The sequence below is a fragment of the Durio zibethinus genome, chromosome 10, assembly GCF_047325235.1.
Source record: "Durio zibethinus cultivar Kanyao isolate XHJ-2024 chromosome 10, ASM4732523v1, whole genome shotgun sequence".
In the NCBI taxonomy this organism is placed as follows: domain Eukaryota; kingdom Viridiplantae; phylum Streptophyta; class Magnoliopsida; order Malvales; family Malvaceae; genus Durio; species Durio zibethinus.
The window spans coordinates 22,433,704-22,455,519 of record NC_143171.1 but is presented as its reverse complement, the minus strand read 5'-3'; the positions used below and the strand labels follow the sequence as shown (position 1 = coordinate 22,455,519).

The 21,816-nt window shown below is 29.3% G+C and overlaps 2 protein-coding genes across 7 annotated transcripts; one reads left to right on the top strand and one right to left on the bottom strand.

The window, feature by feature from the left end:
- Positions 1-3,409: 3,409 nt before the first annotated feature.
- LOC111292880 (uncharacterized) lies at positions 3,410-6,996 on the top strand. The gene is made up of 10 exons (XM_022885499.2): positions 3,410-3,625; positions 3,711-3,840; positions 4,611-4,749; positions 4,836-5,048; positions 5,167-5,305; positions 5,648-5,798; positions 5,902-6,011; positions 6,088-6,185; positions 6,328-6,397; positions 6,749-6,996. The coding sequence occupies exons 1-10, from the start codon at positions 3,533-3,535 to the stop codon at positions 6,836-6,838; spliced, it is 1,233 nt and encodes a 410-aa protein (XP_022741234.2). The 5' UTR covers positions 3,410-3,532; the 3' UTR covers positions 6,839-6,996.
- Positions 6,997-8,246: 1,250 nt separating this feature from the next.
- LOC111293139 (ABC transporter B family member 27-like) lies at positions 8,247-19,669 on the bottom strand. Of its 6 annotated transcripts, XM_022885896.2 has the most exons (17): positions 19,511-19,669; positions 15,121-15,195; positions 14,992-15,027; positions 14,825-14,899; positions 13,782-13,906; positions 12,708-12,807; positions 12,319-12,490; positions 12,112-12,230; positions 11,865-11,975; positions 11,602-11,746; positions 11,033-11,165; positions 10,805-10,880; positions 10,270-10,335; positions 10,038-10,145; positions 9,298-9,405; positions 8,991-9,188; positions 8,247-8,668 (listed from the first exon to the last, which is right to left on the bottom strand). In XM_022885896.2, exons 1-17 carry the CDS (start codon positions 19,592-19,594, stop codon positions 8,465-8,467), a joined length of 1,935 nt encoding a protein of 644 aa, XP_022741631.1. In that variant the 5' UTR covers positions 19,595-19,669; the 3' UTR covers positions 8,247-8,464. The 6 variants fall into 6 exon arrangements, with proteins under 6 accessions (XP_022741631.1, XP_022741634.1, XP_089623060.1 ...); XM_022885899.2 differs by lacking the exon at positions 19,511-19,669 and having other exon boundaries at positions 13,814-13,906; positions 15,121-15,177; XM_089766934.1 differs by lacking the exons at positions 14,825-14,899; positions 14,992-15,027; positions 15,121-15,195; positions 19,511-19,669 and adding an exon at positions 14,533-14,822.
- Positions 19,670-21,816: the final 2,147 nt, after the last annotated feature.

Genomic DNA, 21,816 nt, shown 5'->3' with positions numbered 1-21,816 from the left:
TTTCCATTCATTTGAGTATCAGGTTTCTTATCAGATTCTTTGTCATTGATGGCTTATAACATATGAGATCCATTTAGCGTAAAATACGCAATAAAATGGGTGAGTTTTTATTATATGTATATCTAAGTATTTATTATATATGATGAGCTTTGCTTGTTCTTGTGTTACACAAAAATGGTGTTGCATGAAAATCCTTGAGCTTTGCTTATTTTTGTCTTGCATGCCTTTGTTTTATTTGTCTGTAATTATGTATTGTATTTTATCTTTTGAGCTCAATTTTGTTATAAAATTGGAACTCTTGTATTTTCTTTAAATTTACCAAAATTAGTTCTCATAATATAATAGAAATTGAATATTATTATAATTATTTCTTTGTAGATGGACAAAATTTAGTGCAGTAGTTATGGGTGCAGATGTTTCAGTGTTAGCTTTTGATTTTTTTTTTTCATTGAAAAATATTGATCTAATATCTGTATACCAATTTAGCTTAATGTCAATCGAGATGAAGAAAGGGAAATGTCTATTGAAAGTATTTTACATAGAGGTGATAACTATTGTTTGACCAAATAAGGATGAGATTGATTGCATTTTTTAGATTTTATGACATTCTTGTAGAAATAATTTAGTATAATCAAGTAGACATGTGTCATTGAGGAACAAGTGATTATATTGTTATATCTAATTGGTCATAATGTAAGGTTGCTGATAATTGGATCGAGATATTTTAGATCAATTAAGACAATTCCTAGATACTTTAAAATTGTTGATTTTGATCTATTTTAGTATGACGAAGATAAAGTTTAGTATGATAAAGCTAAAGTTCAATTTGACAAAGATAAAGATAAATATGATATTGATTATGATCAATTTCAGTTTGACAAAGATAAATATGATATTGATTCTGATCCATTTTCAGTATGATGAAAATAAAGTTCAGTATGACGAAGATAAAGTTAGTTTGATGAAGATAAAGATGGTACAATTTTGAAATTATATAAAAATATGATTAGGATATCTGATAATTTGACTCCATTTGAAATAAGGAATAACAACAGATTTTATCCATATTGTGAGATATTGATCAATTTTAGTAGTAAAATTTTTTTCATATATACTTTAGATAAAGTTTACAAATTTTATTTTTTAAAATCCATTCTACATTAATAATAGGATTGTGTGGGATCATTAGAGGGCACTCATATTAATGCATCTATGCCAATTGAGATTCAAGTAAGATTTTGTGATTGAAAAGGATGAATGATGCAAAATGTTTTAATTGTAATCACTTTTAACTTGAAATTTACCTATATACTTTCGAGGCCAAGAGGATTTAGAATTCCAAAAAATTAGTGAGATCTAAAAGATTAGTAATTTACATTATTTTGATAATTAGTCTATTTAGTAATAATATACTTTTTATAAATTTGTAAGCAAATATTATCTTGCTGATGTTGGATATGACATCCGAAATGAAATTATTGATCCATATTGTGGTGTTCGATATCACTTAAAAAAGTTTAGTGATCATTAAAAAATCAAGTAATGATCAAATTGTTATTGTTGATCTTTATGAGCAAGTGATGAAGGTGGAAGGGTTTGAAGAGGTAGCTCTTTCCTTTGCCTTTAATTATTTAGTTGAGAATGAGAGGCAAGCAAAAGCATTCATGGTAAAAAATGTTGTAAGGATAACAATTAAAACTTGTTTACGTAATGTCGTAAAATTTATTTATGTAATTACTTTTATTTGACAAGTAAAATATCCTTAAATATTAACAAACATGATTCTAACTTGACAGAGGAGGATGTTTTTGTATAGGAACAATGGACACAATTGTAGGATGTTTTGTTTAGAAAAAATGGATGTGGTTGTAGGATTTTTTTGTTTAATTACAATGGACATGGCTCTAACTTAATTGAGAACATATAATAGTTTTATTTAGGAATAATATTATTATATTGATGATTTGTACGCGATATTTTCTTGGATGGATATGATTTTAATTTTTTTTTATAATTTTACATATAGGATATAAGATCTTATATTATATAAAATTAGATATAAATATTTTTTAATGTTGAAAAATGAAACTTTAACTATTAGTAATAATAGTTATAAAAATTTTGATGTGTCATGGTGAAAAATATTTTTCATAAAGTGATCTAAATATAATTTTTTTTTTTAGTTTCATCCAAACAATAGATAATATTTGATTTTCTTGAAAAACGTTTTTCATGGAAAATATCTTCTTTCATATAATCAATTTCTAGTTACCAAACAAAACATTCTTAAATTGTAAGATAGAATAGCAAAACCAACATTTTTATAGCAAACCAAAGTGAACCAAAGTGAATAAGTTTTCTCATGGCATAGGAAAGCCACCATATTTTCATTGTGTCACAACATAAATCAAAAGAAAATTCTATAGATTTAACTAAAAGATCTAAAAAAGTTGTTTTAATGATTTCATTATTTGTGTTTGTCCAAATTTTTTTTTTTTGAAAAAAATTTTTAAGTGAAGCCTAAGATAATAACTATGCAAATTCAAATGAGTTTATATTCAATCTAATTGCTTAATAGTTTTATTTGATTTCGTTTTAATTTGATATTAAATTATTATTTTTTTATATTTAAGTTTCACTCGTGGCATATATGTATAATCTGCATTTTATTTGATTCAATTTAAAATTAATTTAAATAATTTTTATTTAATATTATTTTTAATATAAATTAAGATATTAAATAATAATAATAAAAAAATATATTTATATATATCAAAATGGGTCAAGCAAAACACCCTTAAATAATTTTTACAGAAAAACTCAGCATCGTTTCAATTAAAGACTAATTTAAAACATTATTACGAGTTAAAATTCATCGAATATAAATTATTTTATAATTTTTAATGAATAAAAATTATTTTATTTTAGGGTTAGAGTATAATACAAGTTTTAAAAAATTTATTTTAAATTTATAAATTATTTATGAAAAAAACTACTAATATCGAAGTCAATCCTGTACTTTTATAAATCTTTTATTTTTTGGTTTAGTGAAAAAAAAAATTAAAAAAAATATTAGAGTTTGAATTTGAGCTAAGTCGTTTCCTTTCTTTTTTCAACGTTGCTCTACTTTAAAGAAAAAAAAAAAAATCCTGTACTTTTATGAATGAAGTAGCGTAATCTAAATATCTCAACTAACTTTGCCTTGCCTTGCGCTTAGCCAAAACTGTTTCATACTATTTTTTTAAAAAATATTTTAGTGTATCCTTAACTTAAAAAAAAAAAGCGTCAATGTTAGCTTTATTCTTTGTTTTCACTTGAAAAAAAAAAAAAAAACTTGTCAAAAAAACATTATTTTTTATTTTTTATTTCCCTTTTTTCTTAAGGCAAAAAAAAAAAAAAAAACCGAAATAAGTTAATCAATTATAGAAAAGATAAAACTACAAATATCCAAAAAACTAGGGTTTGTCACCTTCTTTTTCAGTCTTTTTCTCTCCGCTCGGCAGCCGCAACCAAAGAGAGCTTCAGAGCGACAATGACAACCGTCGTTCCAACCTCCGAAGAAGATCCTGCGCTCGCCGTCGTCCGATTCACGGCCGACCTCGCTTGGGCGGATGCTGGTCCCGATGTAACCTCAATTTATTTTCCAAAAATCTAATCTGAAACAGAAAATTTCAATTTTTACTAATTTTTTGTTTAATTATGGTGAAAAGGTTGCGGAGCCGCAAGTGACGAGGCTTTGTATGGAAGCGCAAGAGTGTATGGTGATGGGAAGATGGCTGGATTTGGCTTCTTTAATGCTTACTTCTGCCGATTTAGTCTTTTCCAAGGTCTCCGATAAAGGTACAAGTTTTTTCTTTCTTTTCATTTACATTTGAATAATTTGGGAGATTTATGAATTGAGATAAATATAATTTTCTTAATTCATCCGCGCTTTGATGGAGTTAGTGTTAATTGATTAGCAGCCGATTTAGCTACTGCTTTGTTGTCGCATTCGCGAAATACGTGTTTGGATATAAAAGCAAACAATGTTTGGAAGAATTAAAGATTGAGCTTTTTGGAGAATAAATGGTTGATTTTTAGGAAAAATTATTTTATTGGTTTATCGTTTTTGTCATTTGTTCACGTTTTAATCAATTAGGATTTGGCTTTTGATTTTTCTTGAACTTTTTAGGATGCGAGAAGCAAGTAGCAAAAGCAACAAGCCAAAATGGTGCCTTATTACATTATGATATTTAGTGGCAAGTTCTTAGATGCTTTTGAAATTATGAATCTATAACAAATAGCATTTATCTGCAACTCTTTTTTTGTGACAAAATAATTGAACTATTGCTGTTTAAACCAGAATTTTTTTCCTTGTGAATAAATTGTGTAATTAGTGTAGATAGGACAGATTGAGTTGTCATTTTGACTTCTTTTATTTATTTATTTATTTTTGTTTGAGTTACAATGGAAAATTGAAAATGAATTGAGCTGATACAATTAACATTCAGTTTTCTGATGAAACCCTGGACTTAGTTATATGGTTTCTACAATTCTGCTTGTGAAGTAATAAATTTGCATTGAAGTTCTAGTTTTACAAGTAACTATTTGCTTTGATTATCTTTCTTCAGATCTTGAGTGTATCTTCACTGTTATATGCAATCTTGTCTCAAAGCTTGAAAATCCAGCTGAAGAACTTGAGGTGGCAAAACTCATATCCACAAAAATCACTCAACAACCAAATGACAAGCCTGCAATGCGTTTAAAGATGTAATGTCCAATGATGATCCAGAATTCTAGCTTATGGAATTTTAAAGGCTCTCTCTCATTTTTTTTTTTTTATTTTCTCTTTCCAGTTTGTTTAATCTCTATAATTTGTTGGAGGGACCAGATAGCCGGTTCTTTGTATACATGCGATCTTTAAATTTGGCATTGAATGGGAAAGTTACTGAACATATTATACCATCTTTCAAAAAGATTGATAGTTTCTTGAAAGAGTGGAATATTGGGGTCAAGGATCAAAGGGACCTCTTCCATAACATTGCAAATGTACTGAAAGAAAACAAAAGGTATACAGCAATGCCAAAGCATAAATTCAGTTTCCCTTAGCTTTATGTGATTATACCGTTTTTAATATTAGTTGCACTCTTACATATATTTCAACTTTGTGGCTTTCTGCAAATCCAGTTCAGCAAAGGATTCTTTCAAATTCTTGACCAAGTATTTGGCAACTTTCTCTGGTGAGGATTCATATAGCATGAGTGAAGCCAAGGAGGAAGCTGTGCTCACAATTATAGAATTTGTGAAGGCACCAGACATGTTTCAGGTATCTTTGTATCTTACTAATGTTGCAGATCTAGCTGATTTGAATTTATACGTTTCTTCATTTTAAGCTTGTTATATTCTACCCATTTCCATGCTCCTTCGAACTTCTTTTTTCCTAGTTTCCCTGTTCTCCTTTCTTTCCTTCTCCTTTCTTTCCTTTTTCAAATGCCTCCCCCTTTTCTGTCTTTTAAACTTTTTTGTTTTACAGTTTCCCACTAGAGCTCTTTAAATATTTGGCTTGTCTTGTTTCTTATATTCTAACAGACTATGTTCATGATTGTTTAGTTTTCTGCATTCTTCTTGTTTAGCTGCTCAGAGATTAACTTTTGTTGTCATTTTTCAGTGTGATCTATTAGATATGCCTGCTGTTGGGCAATTGGAGAAGGATGCTAAATATGCATTGGTCTATCAGCTTCTGAAGATCTTTCTGACTCAGCGGTTGGATGCCTATCTGGAATTTCAGGCTGCAAATTCTACTTTAATGAAAAGTTATGGTAATGCTTTGTCTTTCATTTACCTATTACAATGGGTTATCGCATGAGCTAAAGTCCCTCTAAATTTTCATATATTTCAATATTATTACTCTCCATTGTTCAGGTCTTGTTCATGAAGATTGTATAACAAAGATGAGGTTGATGTCATTGGTTGATCTTGGCTCTAAGGAATCTGGACAAATTCCATATGCCCTCATGAAGGATACTCTACGGGTAAACTTGCTTAGCTACCTGTTTATGACATTTTCTGCATAATTTCGGTTTTTTATTGATGTATTCTCCATTGCAGATCAATGATGATGAGGTAGAATTGTGGGTTGTTAAGGCAATAACTGCTAAGTTAATTGACTGTAAAATGGATCAGATGAATCAGGTTGTGATTGTGAGGTAAGCTGTTGTTTCTCTCTGTGTGATGCATGTGTGATTCAAGTTTGTCTGATTTCATTGCTTTTTTGTCCATCAGATTAATCTAGAAGATACCTATTTTTATTTTTATTTTTTATAATTCAACTCTTCATTTTACATGCAGCCGCTGCACTGAGCGCATTTTTGGACAGCATCAATGGCAGTCTCTTCGATCAAAACTAGCAACATGGAGGGTAAAGAATTTCACACAATTGATGCTTTATTTGTTTACTCCAGTTTCTTTTCTTTTTGGGATATGTACCATATCTATAGCAGTTGGCAAGGATATATATATATATATATATATTTACTTAGCCTTTGATCTGTTTGAAAGTTCACCTTTTTGTTGGCCTTGGTTGAAAATATTTGCAAGTTTTTTTGGCCTATCATATTTGCACAAAATTAACTACTATTCCTTTCACCAGATATATAGATCTGATTAAAGTTTGTTTTAGTAAAATATTATGGTGTCAAAAGTATGCATCTTTCATTTGGTTTTACTCATGTTTGTATTTCCTAGTGACCCGGTCTATCTCATTTACCAGGGTAATGTTGCCAGTCTAATCAACACCATTCAAGCAAACAAGGTTGTTGAAGAAGGCTTACAGGCGACACAAGGGATGGCAATTCGTTAGAGTTATTCTTTTATAGCTATTTTTGTTAGCCATTTTGTTTGTAAGACTTTGTTTATCCAGAATACATCAGATTGAGAGTGTGCACTACTTTGTACTCAAGGATTCCCATGGTTTTCGTTGGATCATGATCCAAATGAATCGAAAATTTTACAGTGCAATTCTTGATTCTATTTTGTTCGCAAGCCTACCCATGCCAAATTTTGTCAGGATGGATCTTTATTTTTTTCATTATTATTATATTTTTAAGTGGGGGTGCCCTTCTGGATGGGTAAGGTGCACACACACGCACACAATATGTATGTCTATGTATATAGATCAATGTTCGTGCATTGGAAGAAGGGGCAAGACATTATGTATCATAATTCAAGATACTACATATATTCATGCATTGGAAATTATTGATACAAAACATGCTGGTGTTTTATAATTGAACATTAACAAAAAGGTACAAAGTTAACAAGAATGTTAAAAGAATCCTTTGAAACGTAATACAAAAACCAAACAAGGTCATTTATATATGTTAGCATAAATATGTAAGAGAACAAGAAGACAAACTTCCTAGGACAAAAGGGGGACTCTTTAACTGCCTGAATGAGAGATGGAGCTTGAGGTCCAAATCCAATCCAAGTTCTGTTTCCTCCCATGGGAAGTTGAAATTGTTTAGTCATTTTTTAGAGACTTCATGTTCATTGGTTCATAAACAAAGAATTGGGCCAATTTGTAAATAAACCAAATTTGAGAGGTAACCATTAGTATTTTATTTTAGTGCATTATTGGTTTGTGGCATGTTTCATGAGGCTTCTTTATCAACAATGTAAAAGAAAAAAAATATATATAAACAATTCATTTTACTCTTCTAGTTAAAAAATAGAAATTGAATATGCAATAGTTTTTTTTTTTTTTTTTTAATTTTTTACAAAAGAAATTACACTTTGAGGATAAAAGAAGAAGTTACATACATTGAGATTTGAATTTCAGATTTGTTGAATGTCACTTTTTAAAAGTGATTATATAAATCAATTGAGATAAATTCTGATTTCAACCATGCAATAGGTTAGTTTAAGCATAAAATAAACAAGCATATAAAAGGACTTTTGTATTTTTAAATATTAAACACAGAAAAGAAGGATATCTAATCATGTTTAATGCTTCTTTAGATGAAAAGCAAGGTCAAATGGGAGTGAGCATGAATCATATTTTCTAGGTTGCTAAGGTGTTGTGGTCCGGTGTTTATCTTGTGTAGCTAGTTCAAATAAAATTCAAGTAACGGTAGCCACATGGAAAGCTCAATTCTTAGCCCTACGCCCCAGTTTTTTTCCTGGAAGTAATAATTTTAGGTGATGAACTTGTTTCAGATTATATAGTAATTCAAAAATCAAATTTTCATCGGAATCCAGTGATGCAATAATTTGTTTCAACGAATCCAGGATGGCCACATTAAACTAGTCTTTGTTTTACATGTATTCTGCAGAATGTGGACATTTTTCTCCCTTCATCTCAGATTATATGCCCAAATCCTCTGAAATATAAATGTGATATTTCATTTACTGCCGTAACATTTGAGAAGTAGTAATATCAAACCAATTCTATTGAAGAATAAATGTGACGACTTTTGACCATTTGAAACTAGTTTTTGGTGTTTGATCCTTGTAGTTGCCTCCTAACAAGTGCTGTGTAGATACCATCCTCGCTGAGAAGCTCTTCATGGGTGCCACTCTCGGCTATCTGTCCATCGGATATGACGGCTACACTATCTGCACTTTGGACTGTTGAAAGCCTGTGTGCTATGACCAGAACAGTCCTACCCATCATCAACGAATCCATAGCATCCTATCCAGCGCATGAAAATTAGTTAGGATGTTATTTTGAAGGATGGCCATTACTGATAAAATCAACTAAGTACATCTCTTGTTTGAAAGAATTCTGAAAATGTTAAGGAGCCAATGGATTTAAGAGTACCTCACTTTGTTGGAGACATATCTACAAGACAAAAAACAATAATATTGCGAGCAAAAGAAGAAAGAATAGCTAGGAGAGATAGGGTTCACTTTTTTCTTTTGATACTTCCTTTGTTCTTAAAAAAGAAAGAGTTGAGAGTCAGATTGTATGAAAACCAATTGTCTTGAATGCTAATAAGCAACTTCAGTCTCACCTGGACAAGGTATTCACTCTCAGCATCCAGAGCACTTGTAGCCTCATCCAACAGCAAAACTTTTGGATTCATTAGTAGTGCTCTTGCAATTGCTAGTCTTTGTTTCTGTCCTCCCGAGAGCCTCAAACCACGTTCTCCAACAATTGTTTGATACTTTTCAGAAAAACTTTCTATGAATTCATGAGCATTAGCCATTTTCTGCAGCATTTTTTACTTTATTTATCAGCATACATGCATAGAAAAACTGAAATCTCTCAAGATGGCTTATAGATATTGGTAAAGGAGAAGGAATATGATCATAACTCACAGCTACTGATTTGATTTCAGCACTGCTGGCTTTTCCATTGAAACCGTAGGCAATGTTCTCCTCTATAGAACAATTGAAAAGAACAGGTTCCTGGCTGACTATACTTACCTGTATTCCAGAAAGACGAGTAAGGGTGTTTAAGAAATCTAAGGACATTGAAATGATCAAATTTTATTGAAAACCATAACTAATGTGATTGAGCAACAAAAAGGAGAAAAACATTTAAAGCATTCATATTAAGAATTCAGAGGATTATAGTATCTACAACATGAATCTGAAAGGATGAAATGATACACTTTAAATAATCGTTTACACAATTCCTTTCCATCTAGAAAAGTTGATAGAAAGCTTAGGCTATGTCATGCTTTTATTCATTTCATTCTAGTTCACGACCACAAAAGTTGCAGGGTTGATGATAAACAAATGCATTGCTTTCATATTAGGGGGGGGGGGGGGGGGGGGGGAGAGGCTGAAATCAGCAAAGTGCCTTGGTGACTGGTCCAGGGGTCAATTATGATGGAAATTGCAAAGGACTAGCTCTCATGGATTAAAATAGGTAAGTTTGTTCCAATATTGTTTTATGGTGATGATAAGCTATGAAAATGATTTCCTTTTCTTTTATTAGATACTGCAGATTTTGAAATGGCATTATGGTAGTTTGTTCTCTGTTATGAACTTGACTAGAGTTTTTATGAAGGCCATGCAGATACTTGAGAGATACCAGAAAAAAAAAGGACTACCTTTCTGTGAAGATATTCATATGATATTTCCAGTAGAGGAACCCCATTTAACAAAATCTTTCCCTTCAGAGGATCATAGAACCTCTCAATTAAGTTTGCTATTGTCGTCTGCAACAGATTGGAAATTTAGATTCATTTACTAGTACAGGTTGGAGAAAATGACATCAACTGCTGAAATAATCTTAACAGAGAAAATGGAAAAAGTAAAGAGGGAAAGGGATGATAATGTTACTTTTCCACCACCACTTGGTCCGACAAGGGCAACTTTTGAACCAGGCTTCAATTTTAATGTTATTCCCTGCAATTCAAATGGTGTCATCAGATTAGATCATGAAGTTAGAAAATTGTGAAATCATGACTTACCTTCGTGATTTTGATGCAAAAATTAAACTCACAAAAAGCAAAATTCTTACTATAGTCAATTCTTCGAAGGTAGGGTTAAACAAAATATCATTCTTTAGGTCGAGCAATGCCACTTAATGTACTGGTAAGATCTCAAATTCTTAATAATTGAAGGCAGATAAAATAGGAGAACTTAAATATAAAAGATTCTTTTTTCTACGTTACCCTTTGTTTAAAAGTTAATCTTCTTCAGTTTTATCACACAACAAATCCTAAAAGGAAGGACCTACTAAACCAAACCCATAACCATGGTATAAATGTACATTCTTAGTTGAAGCACAAGAGGGATTAGTTTAGCAGAGGAGAATTAGTTTTAGTTTGAAATGGTGACATGTTCAAACTCTGTGTAACAGAGAAACAATTACCTTGAGAACCATACGACTTGGTCGGGAAGGATAAGCAAACCAGACATCATTCAATTCTACTTCTCCATCTGGATTTCTGCCATAGACAATATAGCATCACAGTTAGAAGCAATCAATGTCTTGACAAAAATCAAAATTATATGCTTGATTTCAACACTGTTACACAACTTTGTCATTCTCGTGGCATAAGACTAATGGACTTTTCAAAGATATTGTGATATAACTAACCCCTCTGGGCACTTGTCTCCCGATTTTGGCATGCTTGAGACATGATCTAAGAGCTGAAAAATCCTCCTACTTGCCCCTGCAGCTTTCATGGCAGTTGTATATAATCCTGATAAGGAGGAAACTGAGGATCCAACTGCAAGCAGAGAGATATGCAGCTATGTGAAAATTTTAGTGACAAGATTCAGTCATGAAATCAGTCCATTTATAAAATATGGAATAGGTTAAGCTCAGAATATTATTTATCACAAACCAACAATCTTCAGTTGAAATGATTTAACCATCAGAGGTAGAACGAGAAGCCATGGAAAATAAAAATCATTGAACAAAAATAGCCTCTTAGCAAGGTTTGTTGTACCAGACTTTTTTTTTTATGATCTATAACTATGGATATAGATCTGTCACATTTAAAGGTTATTGCTTCTTTAACATACTTTAACAGAGAGGTAAGAAATCTTTGTCAAATTGCTACTAAGTTTCAGGTATTTGAAGTGTCTTCATTGAGACCAAAGATTGAACAGAAACTAAGCAAAACTTTAAAATAGGGGAAGCTGCAAACATTAAGGAGGTACCTGTGAGACTATAAAGGATGAAGGACGTAAGAGAACCCCCAGTCATAAATCCCATTATTGTCAAGTAGGCACCATAAATCACCACTATTATAACAGACAACATGAATGCAGCATTTAGTCCTCCAAAGAATAGACCAACTACTTTCTGTAGAAGAAAACAGTAGAAAGTATGCAAGTTTAGTTTCTGAATGGCGGTGCACGCACGTGTGTGTGCATGTGAGGGAGAGAGAGAAAGAGTATGAGGTTATCAGTGTGAAACTTACAGCTTGTTTTAGGCCAAGCTTCAGTGTCTCATCAACTTTTTCAGAGTAATTTGATATTGCATAACCTTCTTGAGCAAATGATCTAACTGTTCGAATGGCTCCAAAAGATTCCTAAACAGTAAAGTAGCTCATGAAGAATAGAATGTCAAATAATGGATAATGACCTTACCATTGTTTTCTTCCTTTTTTGGTACTTAAAAATTCTCAACAAATAACAAAATCATATACATATAAATTTAACACAAACCTCAGCAATTGAGGCAGATACTGCAGCTGCAGCTTGGATTGTGTTTGAAAGTTCTTTGAGATAGTGCCCAACTTTTTGTGCACCGACATAAATAACTGGCACTACAGCCAAGGCTAGCACTAAAGAAGAATAAAAGCTACCATGAGTGCTACACTTGTTTGATAGATGGTATTAATAAAAATTACTTGAACAAGAAAAATCATATACATGTCAATTTCCATGATGATGAAAACATGAAGCCAACACCAATAAAAGCAGTTGCTAGATCCCGAAGTGCCTCTGAAAGATTGGTTGTTGCTGCGTTTTTAATGATCTGCGTGTCCTCTGATAGCCTGCTGAGGAGTTCCCCTGTTCGAGTAACATCAAAGAAGGCTATTTCCTGTTGAACTATTTTAGTATCAATATTACTGAAAATTTAGTTTTCAGTGAAGACTGATAAGAAAGACGAGCATGATAACCGCAAATCATTGCTTTTAGACCGTGCCGCATGCGGACACTTAAGCCAATCAAACATTGAACCATGAATTTTAAACTCATCTGTACTAATCATTAACTTGGCATATCTTACAACTAGTTTCTGATTTAACTGGCCTGACCTGCTGAATAAGGTGACTGAATAAATCTTTCCTTAGGCGAGCTACGACCTTTTCACTGGCAGAAGAAAACAACCATGATTCAAGTGCTGTGCACAGGGACCTAAAAGGATGAGAGAGAAAAGAACTATGGGATCAATCCCTTAAATCATAAAAATCAAGCAATATAGTTTTTAACTTTGATACATGAATATGGATACTATAGATTAAGGAAATAGAGATATGGAAATTCCAGAAAAAAGTAATACTTTAATTTCGCATTTTAATACTAATCTTCAACCAAATCATATACTTCGAGGTTTCATGTATAAAAGTTTATTATAGATTAGTTTCATAAATATTTCTTTCCATGAAAATGCTGTAACTTACATGGAATTCTCTTTCTGCACTTTGGTTCACAAACTCATTCTTAACCTAGCATGATTATCTTGAGGTTCAACATGTGTTTGACATTCACCAAAAGTACCTAAAAGTCTTTTGCGCATCTTAAAAACGAAAATTTTAATTTTGAAATTATGGATAAATTGGTGTAGGGCCTGTGCATGGAAGCATCATTAGAAATTAGAGGTTGACAGCCCTCTAGAAGTGTTTGCTATCTAAATTCTTACTAGTTGTCCAAACTCCAAAGTCCAAACATTCAAGAAGTACGAAAAATAACTGAGATTCTGGTGGGAACTTGTTATAAGATCAACATCTGAAATATAGTAAGCATAAAAGAAAAATGAAGAGGTCAAGATAAAGTGATGCTGTTCTTAAGATAAACTATGACTGGGCCTTGACTTGTGTTTCTTCAAGCATTTTAACATACAAGTACATCATTGGAAATCTCAAAATAATGTAAAGATAACAGAATACTCTTGCTATGTTTCTGTTGACACATGAAGAAGTATATTCAAAAGCTACTGGGTCTAAATGTCTCACAAATTGATGATTTCATATAGTTAAACAAGAGGCAACTAGAAATAGGACAATAACTGCCAACAGCCGTGTGGAATACCCTAGCAGCTCAAAGTACTAAAAAAAAAATATAGAACCATATCTAGTAGAACATGAAAACTGAAAAAGGAAAAGGAATACCCTACTACAACGATTAGCACAATGTATATTACAGTGTTCTTGACAGCTTCCAAAGCATCTGATTGCTGTTTAGGAGTCTTTATATCTCTTGACACAATGTCTATAATCATTCCACCATATTTAGGCTGCAATATAAGAATTTTAACGTTATGCAAAAAAAAAAAAGAAAAAAGGCAGGATTGAAATTTATTTCTAAGTTAAAATCCAGTCTTGATTTCTGAAACGGTCTCACATGAGCATTTTCATTTGAGCTAACTACAAATGGAATCTGAAGTGAAAGAATTCCCTTCTAGGTTCAATTCATTCTTGCACATTATTGCACAGTGCAGAAAAAACAGAGAATGCCTGAAGGAACTACTCATAATCTTATACAATATTACAATTCCTTCACTTTTCTAAAGGCAATAGGTCTAAAAGTAACCTCGGAACAGAAGGAAGGCAAAATATTCGTGCAGTATATTATTCTATGTAAAGAAAGATACTGCTATGGAGACAGCTGACCCAAAAGAAGTAATAATTTCAGTAAATGCTGGCTACCATTAAAGAAATTGCCTTTTCTGTGGGATTTGATGGTGTAGAAGCTCTGCGAAATACGGGCTTCTAAGGGGAAAAAACAATTGAGTTTACATGGAGTAATGATGAATTTCAGACTCCGTAGTTTCTTTCTAATTTGGGTTTATTAAAAGAGCATAGTTAGAGATATGATGGATGAGAAAGTACAAATGAAGAGCCATGGATACGGAACATTTACCTTGAAACAAAAGGAATACGAGTCGTAAGAGAAGCTATGGCCTTGATACAGTAGAAGAGCATAGAAAGGCCAACGAAAGAACAATTTTCTATCATAAACAGTCAATAATGAGCCAATCCTACTCCTAAAAGTTACTTTGCTATTCACAGCAATGACTTCTCACCCATTTTTCTTCTCAAAGAGTCATAAATTATGATCAAAGGAGAAGGTAAAAGAGAAGGAGAAATTTAAAGATAAAAAATATATATTGGGGGCATAATGAGAGTAAAGTTCATTATAAGAAACAGCATACAATCAAGAGGCTTGATGTGGATGCTATCAATAATGCAATGGTGCCAACAATTATCTTCCCAGCATCTGGCTTTGCCTGAAAATTTAAAAAAAAAAATGTATTTCATTACAAATCGATGTCACAGTTCCATGCTCGGAGAGATAATGGGAAACAAGTTCATCACTAACCAGTGAAAATACTCTGCAAAATCCTACATTAGCTGCCTGAAATTTTCAAAAAAAATCAAGAGTGCTTTCCAACAAAATTGTTAATTAGGAAAATAAAAATGTAGGACAAGTAGCATGAACAGTAACCACCTCCACTGCACTGCCTTGCTCAAGGTCTGACACAGGATCATTGTTTAACTGGTGGCCATTTGTTTGCTTACTTGTCTGCACAGCATAAAGCAAGTTGTTCTGATATTTCTTTTCAACTAAACAAAATGACTTCCAAAAGCAGTGAATTTCTTCTATTAAATTACTATATGGAAACGTATTTTTAAAAGTCTTCTTCCATTGTATTTCTTCTGCAATCCTTCAGGGTACATATCATAATTGATTTTATGTTTGAGACAATCTTTCATCTTACTTGAGAACAAACTCAATGGCCCATTTTTCTTGTTTCCTCTGACACTTTTTCTTATTATTTCCTGTTTGAAACAAAATCAAGGGGCAGTTGAGTTACAGTCTACCAAGTTCTGCTAAATTTTCTGTTTTAAAGAATTTAGTTGAAAATTTTATTATTTTTTGTATGAAAGAAAGATAAACTTAAGGGGGGAAGAAACGAAAAAAAGTTTGTTAAAATAAAAAGAATATGATTCTTTTTTCTTTTATTCTGACTTTTTCTCTTATTTCATGTATTTACTTCTATTTTTCTTTATTTATAAGTTTTTTTTTAATTTAGATAAATATCATAATTTTATCAAGTAATGTATAGTTTTAAAAGTTTTAAAAATAAAAAAATAAAACTTAGCTGCGAAGCGTCAGAAAATAAATTAGTTATATAAATTCCTTAACAAAGCACTGTAGCTTTAGAGGGATTTTCGTATAACACGTGGCTAATAGATAAAATCAATATCTTTTTAATTATAAATGTTGATGTTGTGGGAAAAAAAAATCACTACTACCGACATCAATGCTATTTCTTTAAAACAATATCTTAAGGGTTATTTGTTTCACATTTGTTAGATAAGAAAGTAATTGTTCAAAATAGTTAAGAGGAGGGATAAAAAGAGTATGAATCTTAATGATGGAAGATATATTAAAGATAATGACTAAAGAGTTTTAATGAAGGATAAAGAGATTAAAAAATAATAAAAAGGTTATTTTGATAATCTCTTTAATGATAATTTTAAGTATAATATAGGTGAATTTGATATTTTTTTTAAGAATATAAATCATGTGTTTAAACATAATATTAAAATGTATAAGGTTAAAAAGGCTTTGAGAATGATGAAAGCAAAAAAAGCTATAAAACTAAATAGAATCCTGATTAAGGTTTGAAAATATTTGGGTGAAATATGAATAGAATGATTTATGGATCTTTTTAACAAAATTTAGCACACTCAATATATGTCAAAAAAAAAAAAGGAAGAAGAACACTCTAGTACTTTTATACAAGACTGAAGGTGATATAAAAAATTATTCAAACTATCGATGAATAAAGTTTATAAATTATACTATGAAACTTTAAGATAAAACTTTGAGAGAAAACTTTGAGAGAGAGTAACTAAATGTAGGTTGCAGATAAGGTCATTATTTTCGAAAACTAATTTGGGTTTATGATAGGACATTCTACAACAAAGGTTATCACCTATTGATTTTTTTTGTTGAAGAGTTTTAGAATGAGAAAGAAAGATCTACATATGATATCTATTAACTTAGAGAAAGTAGATGATATAGTTCCCAAAAGGTGTTTTGGTGGGCTTTAATGAAGAAATGAGTTTATTTAAAGTACATGAACATAGGTAAAATTATGTATGAAGGAGTTCTAATGAATTTGAAGATGCATGAGGGGCTTGATTGATAGCTTTTCCATTACCTTAAGATTGCATTAAGGCTCAACATTAAGTCCATTTCTTTTTACATTAGTTATGGACAAGCTCACTATACATATCCAAGATAAGAAGCCATACTGTATGTTTTTTGTCGATAATATAGTCTTAATAACTCCAATTAGTGATGATCTTAATGTGAAATTAAAATTATGAAGGCATATGCTAGAGTTTTGAGGCTTTAAATTGAGTAGATCTAAAACTAAATATATAAAATATAAGAATAGTAATTATAGGGAAATGAGTGTTAGTGTGATTAAGTTGGAGGTAAAGTAATATAAAAAAGTAGTCATTTTCGATATTTGGAATCATTTATTCAAAACGATATTGATATAGAAATGGATGTTAATTGTAAGATTCAAACAAGATTGGTGAGATGATGAAATATGTATAATGTATTGTGTGATTGCAACATGCCTTTAAAGTTAAAGGCAAAGTTGTATAAAGTAACTGTAAGGCCTACATTGTTATATGAGATTGAGTGTTGAGCCATTAAGAAACAACATAAGAAGAAAATGGGTATAGCTGATACAAGGATGCTTAGATGAATGTATGTGTGGGAAGACTAGAAGAGACAAAATAAAAGATGAAGAGATTTGAAAAAAATTAAGGTTAGTCTGATTTGAGAAAAAGATGAGAGAAGACTGTTTGAGATTGTTTGGATATGTGAAGTATAAGCTTATTTGTGCACCAGTTAAGAGAAATAAACTTCTAAATTTAAGAGAAATCAAAACTTCCAGAGGTAAACCATGAAAGACATTGGTGCAAATAATAAAAATGATATGAAAGTTAAAACAGTAGATGAAATATTGTTTTTTATATAAATAAGTGGTGTAAGAAAATTCAAAATAACAATCGAACATGATATCTTGTTTGGCTTTTCATACAATCAATCCCAAAATTATGAGATATGAGATACGAGATTTAGATTGTTATTATTATTGTATAATTAATTATAGGTTTGATTTTTAACTAGCATATGAACTTTATTTATTTGTCTTAGTAGAGAATAATATGGGTTAAGTAAGCATATAGTCTTATTTTTTGTATTAGATGAAAAGACTTAGTATATTATGCCTGAAAAAAAAACCAACAAAATCGATAACCATTCAAAATCGTAATGATTGAATAAGTTTGAATTTTTTTATTTGGTTTAGTTTAAGTTTAGATATTATATATTTTAATTCAGTTCCTTTTCGAATTAAAAAGTGAAAAATATTCGAACTGAATTGAATTATATATTTTTATTAATTTATATATATTTAAAAATTTATAAAATAAAAATAATTATTTTAATATAAATATATTTAAATATATTTAAAATAATATAAAAATAATAACAAAAAATTAAAATTAATTAATTTAAAAAACCAATTAACCTAACCGGTAAAATTCAATTCGGATAGATTTGGTTTTTTAAAGAGGTCAATTCGAACTCGAATCAAGTTTTGAAAATTGATAATATTATACATTAACTAAAATAACTAAACAAAATTTGATCTGATCCATTATCACTTATATAGTATATGTTGTGATAATTTTATTAAATTTATTATTTATATGTAATATAATAATATTCAAATTAGAATTACCTTATCTATTGCAATGAAAATTTTATATTCCAAAAGATTTAAATTTAATAATTTATTTTATTTTATTTTATTTTAATATGACAGTTTGTTAATAAATAATAAAATTATCTTAATTTTAATAAAATATTACATGTTGTTAATAAATAATAAGTTTTTAAAAAATTAAAAAATGAGTTGGCCTAATATCATTTGTTAATAATAGAAATTTATAAAATGGGCTAATTACAATTTAACGAGACTTTGAATTGAAGTTAAGAGAATTAAGTTAAAAATATTTTAAAAAATAAACACTAAATGAATTTTAATTTGATTTTGTTGACTTCAAAAAGGCTCTTTCTTTCATTCATGATTTTAATAATCATTATAACCTGGGTTTTAGTCATAATTTTTTTATGAATTTTTTATTATAAAATGCATTTTTACATGTAATCATATTTCATTTCTAAAATCCTCCTTATCTTTCTACTCCTCAAAATTTTTTTTGCTTTCATTTTTTTATGTTGCAATTGAATTTGTGGTTTTTTTTTTTCAGGTCCCAAATTTTATAGTTTACTTTTGTCATCCATATATAGAATTAAACAAATACACATATACTACATCATATTTTATTATTTACAAAATACAAAATATCATAGTGCAATATTTATTTTAATTTCATGTGGTGAGAAAAAATGAATGATAAATTGTTAAATAGGACATATACTAACTAAGTGATTAAAAGCTACACCAATTCTTTCCTTTTATTAAATTTTGACAACTTACTATGAAACTAACTAAACATATTCACATAGATCATATTTGATTACAGCATATGAGCTCTTGATTATACCTATAGAATCTGATAACATTTGTTTTTAATTTCAAAATCCATTATATATATTTAATAATTTTAATCAAATTAATGATATCTATCAAGTTTAATTTCTATGAAACATATCATTTATATATATATTAATAAAAATCATATCATTCGATGTAAAATACAGGATAAACACAAGTTGATCAATAAAAGAATTCAAAAAATTAAACAAAAAAAAAAAAAAGATAAAGAAGAAAACGAACCTCTTTGTTCAAAAGAGGGACTCTTTCATTGCCAGAATTAGAAATGGAGTTTGAAGTGGAATCCAAGTTTTGTTTCTTCCCCATGAAAACATGCCCAAGAAAAACTGATAAAACCCAAAACAGGAAATAGGAGATTGGAGATTTTTTTTTGTTGCTTAAATATTAGTTGTTTTTAAGACTTTAACACACACAGAAAACACAGACAATCTTCATTGGTTTCTCAGTTTTCTTCCAACACCAACAACTGTTGTTTGTTATCGTCAACGTCAACTCTCCAACGTGCTGCTTTCTTACGTACGAATATTTCTTTTTTTTTTTTTTTTAAATGCTACATAATTTAAACGTCATGTTCATTACTTTCGATTGAAATTAGGCTTCATTTTGTTTGTTTATCTTTATCATTTTTGTTTTTTTTTTTGAATTGGTTTTATTTTTAGTTTTATATCAAATATGTTATATTAAAATAAGTGATCTTTCTAATTATTTAATAATTTTAACGTAATTTTTTTAACTTCGTAATCAGTTTTTAGGAGATGAAAGAAACAATCAAACAAACCTTTATGTCTTAACAATGAATTATTTTAATATTTTTAAATTTATGTATTAGTTTAATTATTTTATATAATCATTTTTAAAAAAATAATATTTAAGAAATTTTAGATTTAAATTCAATACTCTTAACCTTTTTTCTGAATTTCATATTATGACGTTTTTTATATAAAAATAATTTTTTTTTCAAATATATAAATTAATATATGTTTATTTTTTAATATTTTATTTATATGCATGATATTTATACTATACACAATAACACATTAGAACATCCACACGCATATTTATAATAATTAATCCATTTGTGTCATAAAATCAATGTATTAAATAGACATTAAAAAATTGAGCCCATTTGATTATCATATATTATTCTAATTAATCTCTAATTTATTATTTTATCAAGGCATCCATTGGGATGGTGAAAAGAGGAACGGAGTCGACTTCAAAAAATTAAAAGTTTCAAGTTGGAATTTTAATCGTTATAAAAATTAAAATTTCAAACTCTATTTATTACTATTATTTTAGTGTGATTTTTGTGGTTTGTTTGGCTTACTTCATGAGATTTTTTATTTAAATTAACTATAATCAACAACATCAATAAATGATTGATTCAATTGATTAAAGTTCATTTTTTTTTAACGAAAAAATCTTGTTAATGATCACTTATTGGAGTCATAGTAAATGAATGATCTGTAATCACTGTGATCACTAGTCTTAAACTATCAAATACAACATATTTTATCTTGACTTAAGAAACTAAACAACTTATTCACTTTGAATTTTTTTTTTTTTTTAAAAACTATAATCGACATTAATAAATGAAAAAGAATTGCAAGCAATTACTCTTACCCTTTTAGTGGCCAGCAGGTTAGGTAAACATTTAAATATAAATATTTATTTTTAATTTTTTAATGAATATTTTAAATATGACACGTAGAAAAATGGAGTCATTGTTAATAATAATTTTATAGTCAATGTTCAATACATTATTTAAAAATCAAAATGGAAGAAAAATTTTTAGAAGCAAAGTCAAATGAACAAGTACTTTCTATGGATTGGAAGTCTTAGTAATTTTGAGTTTTTTAATTAACCAAAATTAAATATCACAACTTATTCACTCCGAATTTTCAAAAAAAAAAAAAAAAAACAACTATAATCGACAATAATAAATGAAAAAGAATTGCAAGCAATTCCTCTCACCCTTCTTAGTGGCCAGCAGGTTAGGTAAACTTATAAATATAAATATTTATTTTTAATTTTTTATTGAATATTTTAAATATGACACGTAGAAAAATGGAGTCATTGTTAATAATAACTTCATAGTCAATGTTCAATACATTGTTTAAAAATCAAAGTAGAAGAAAAATTCTTACAAGCAAAGTCGAATGAACAAGTACTTTCTATGGATTGGAAGTCTTAGTGATTTTGAGTATTTTAATTAACCTTATCCCACCAAATAAAATATCCCAACTCGTAGCCCAATGCAGAGAGTTATGCGGAACTAGTTTTGGGGTTGAAGAGAAGAATATCATACGAGAGGCAGCAAAATCAGATTTACTTTTATATATCATTAATTTCATTTTCTAGATTTTTTTATTTTCTTTAAAATTTTACATTTTTAATTTTGTAAGGAAAGAAAATATTAAAAAGAAAAGTGTGATCAATTAATTTAATTTTATATATCAAATTTAATTAATTTATTAAAAATTAATTATTAATTTTAAATAAAAATAATTTAAAGATAGAATGATAAT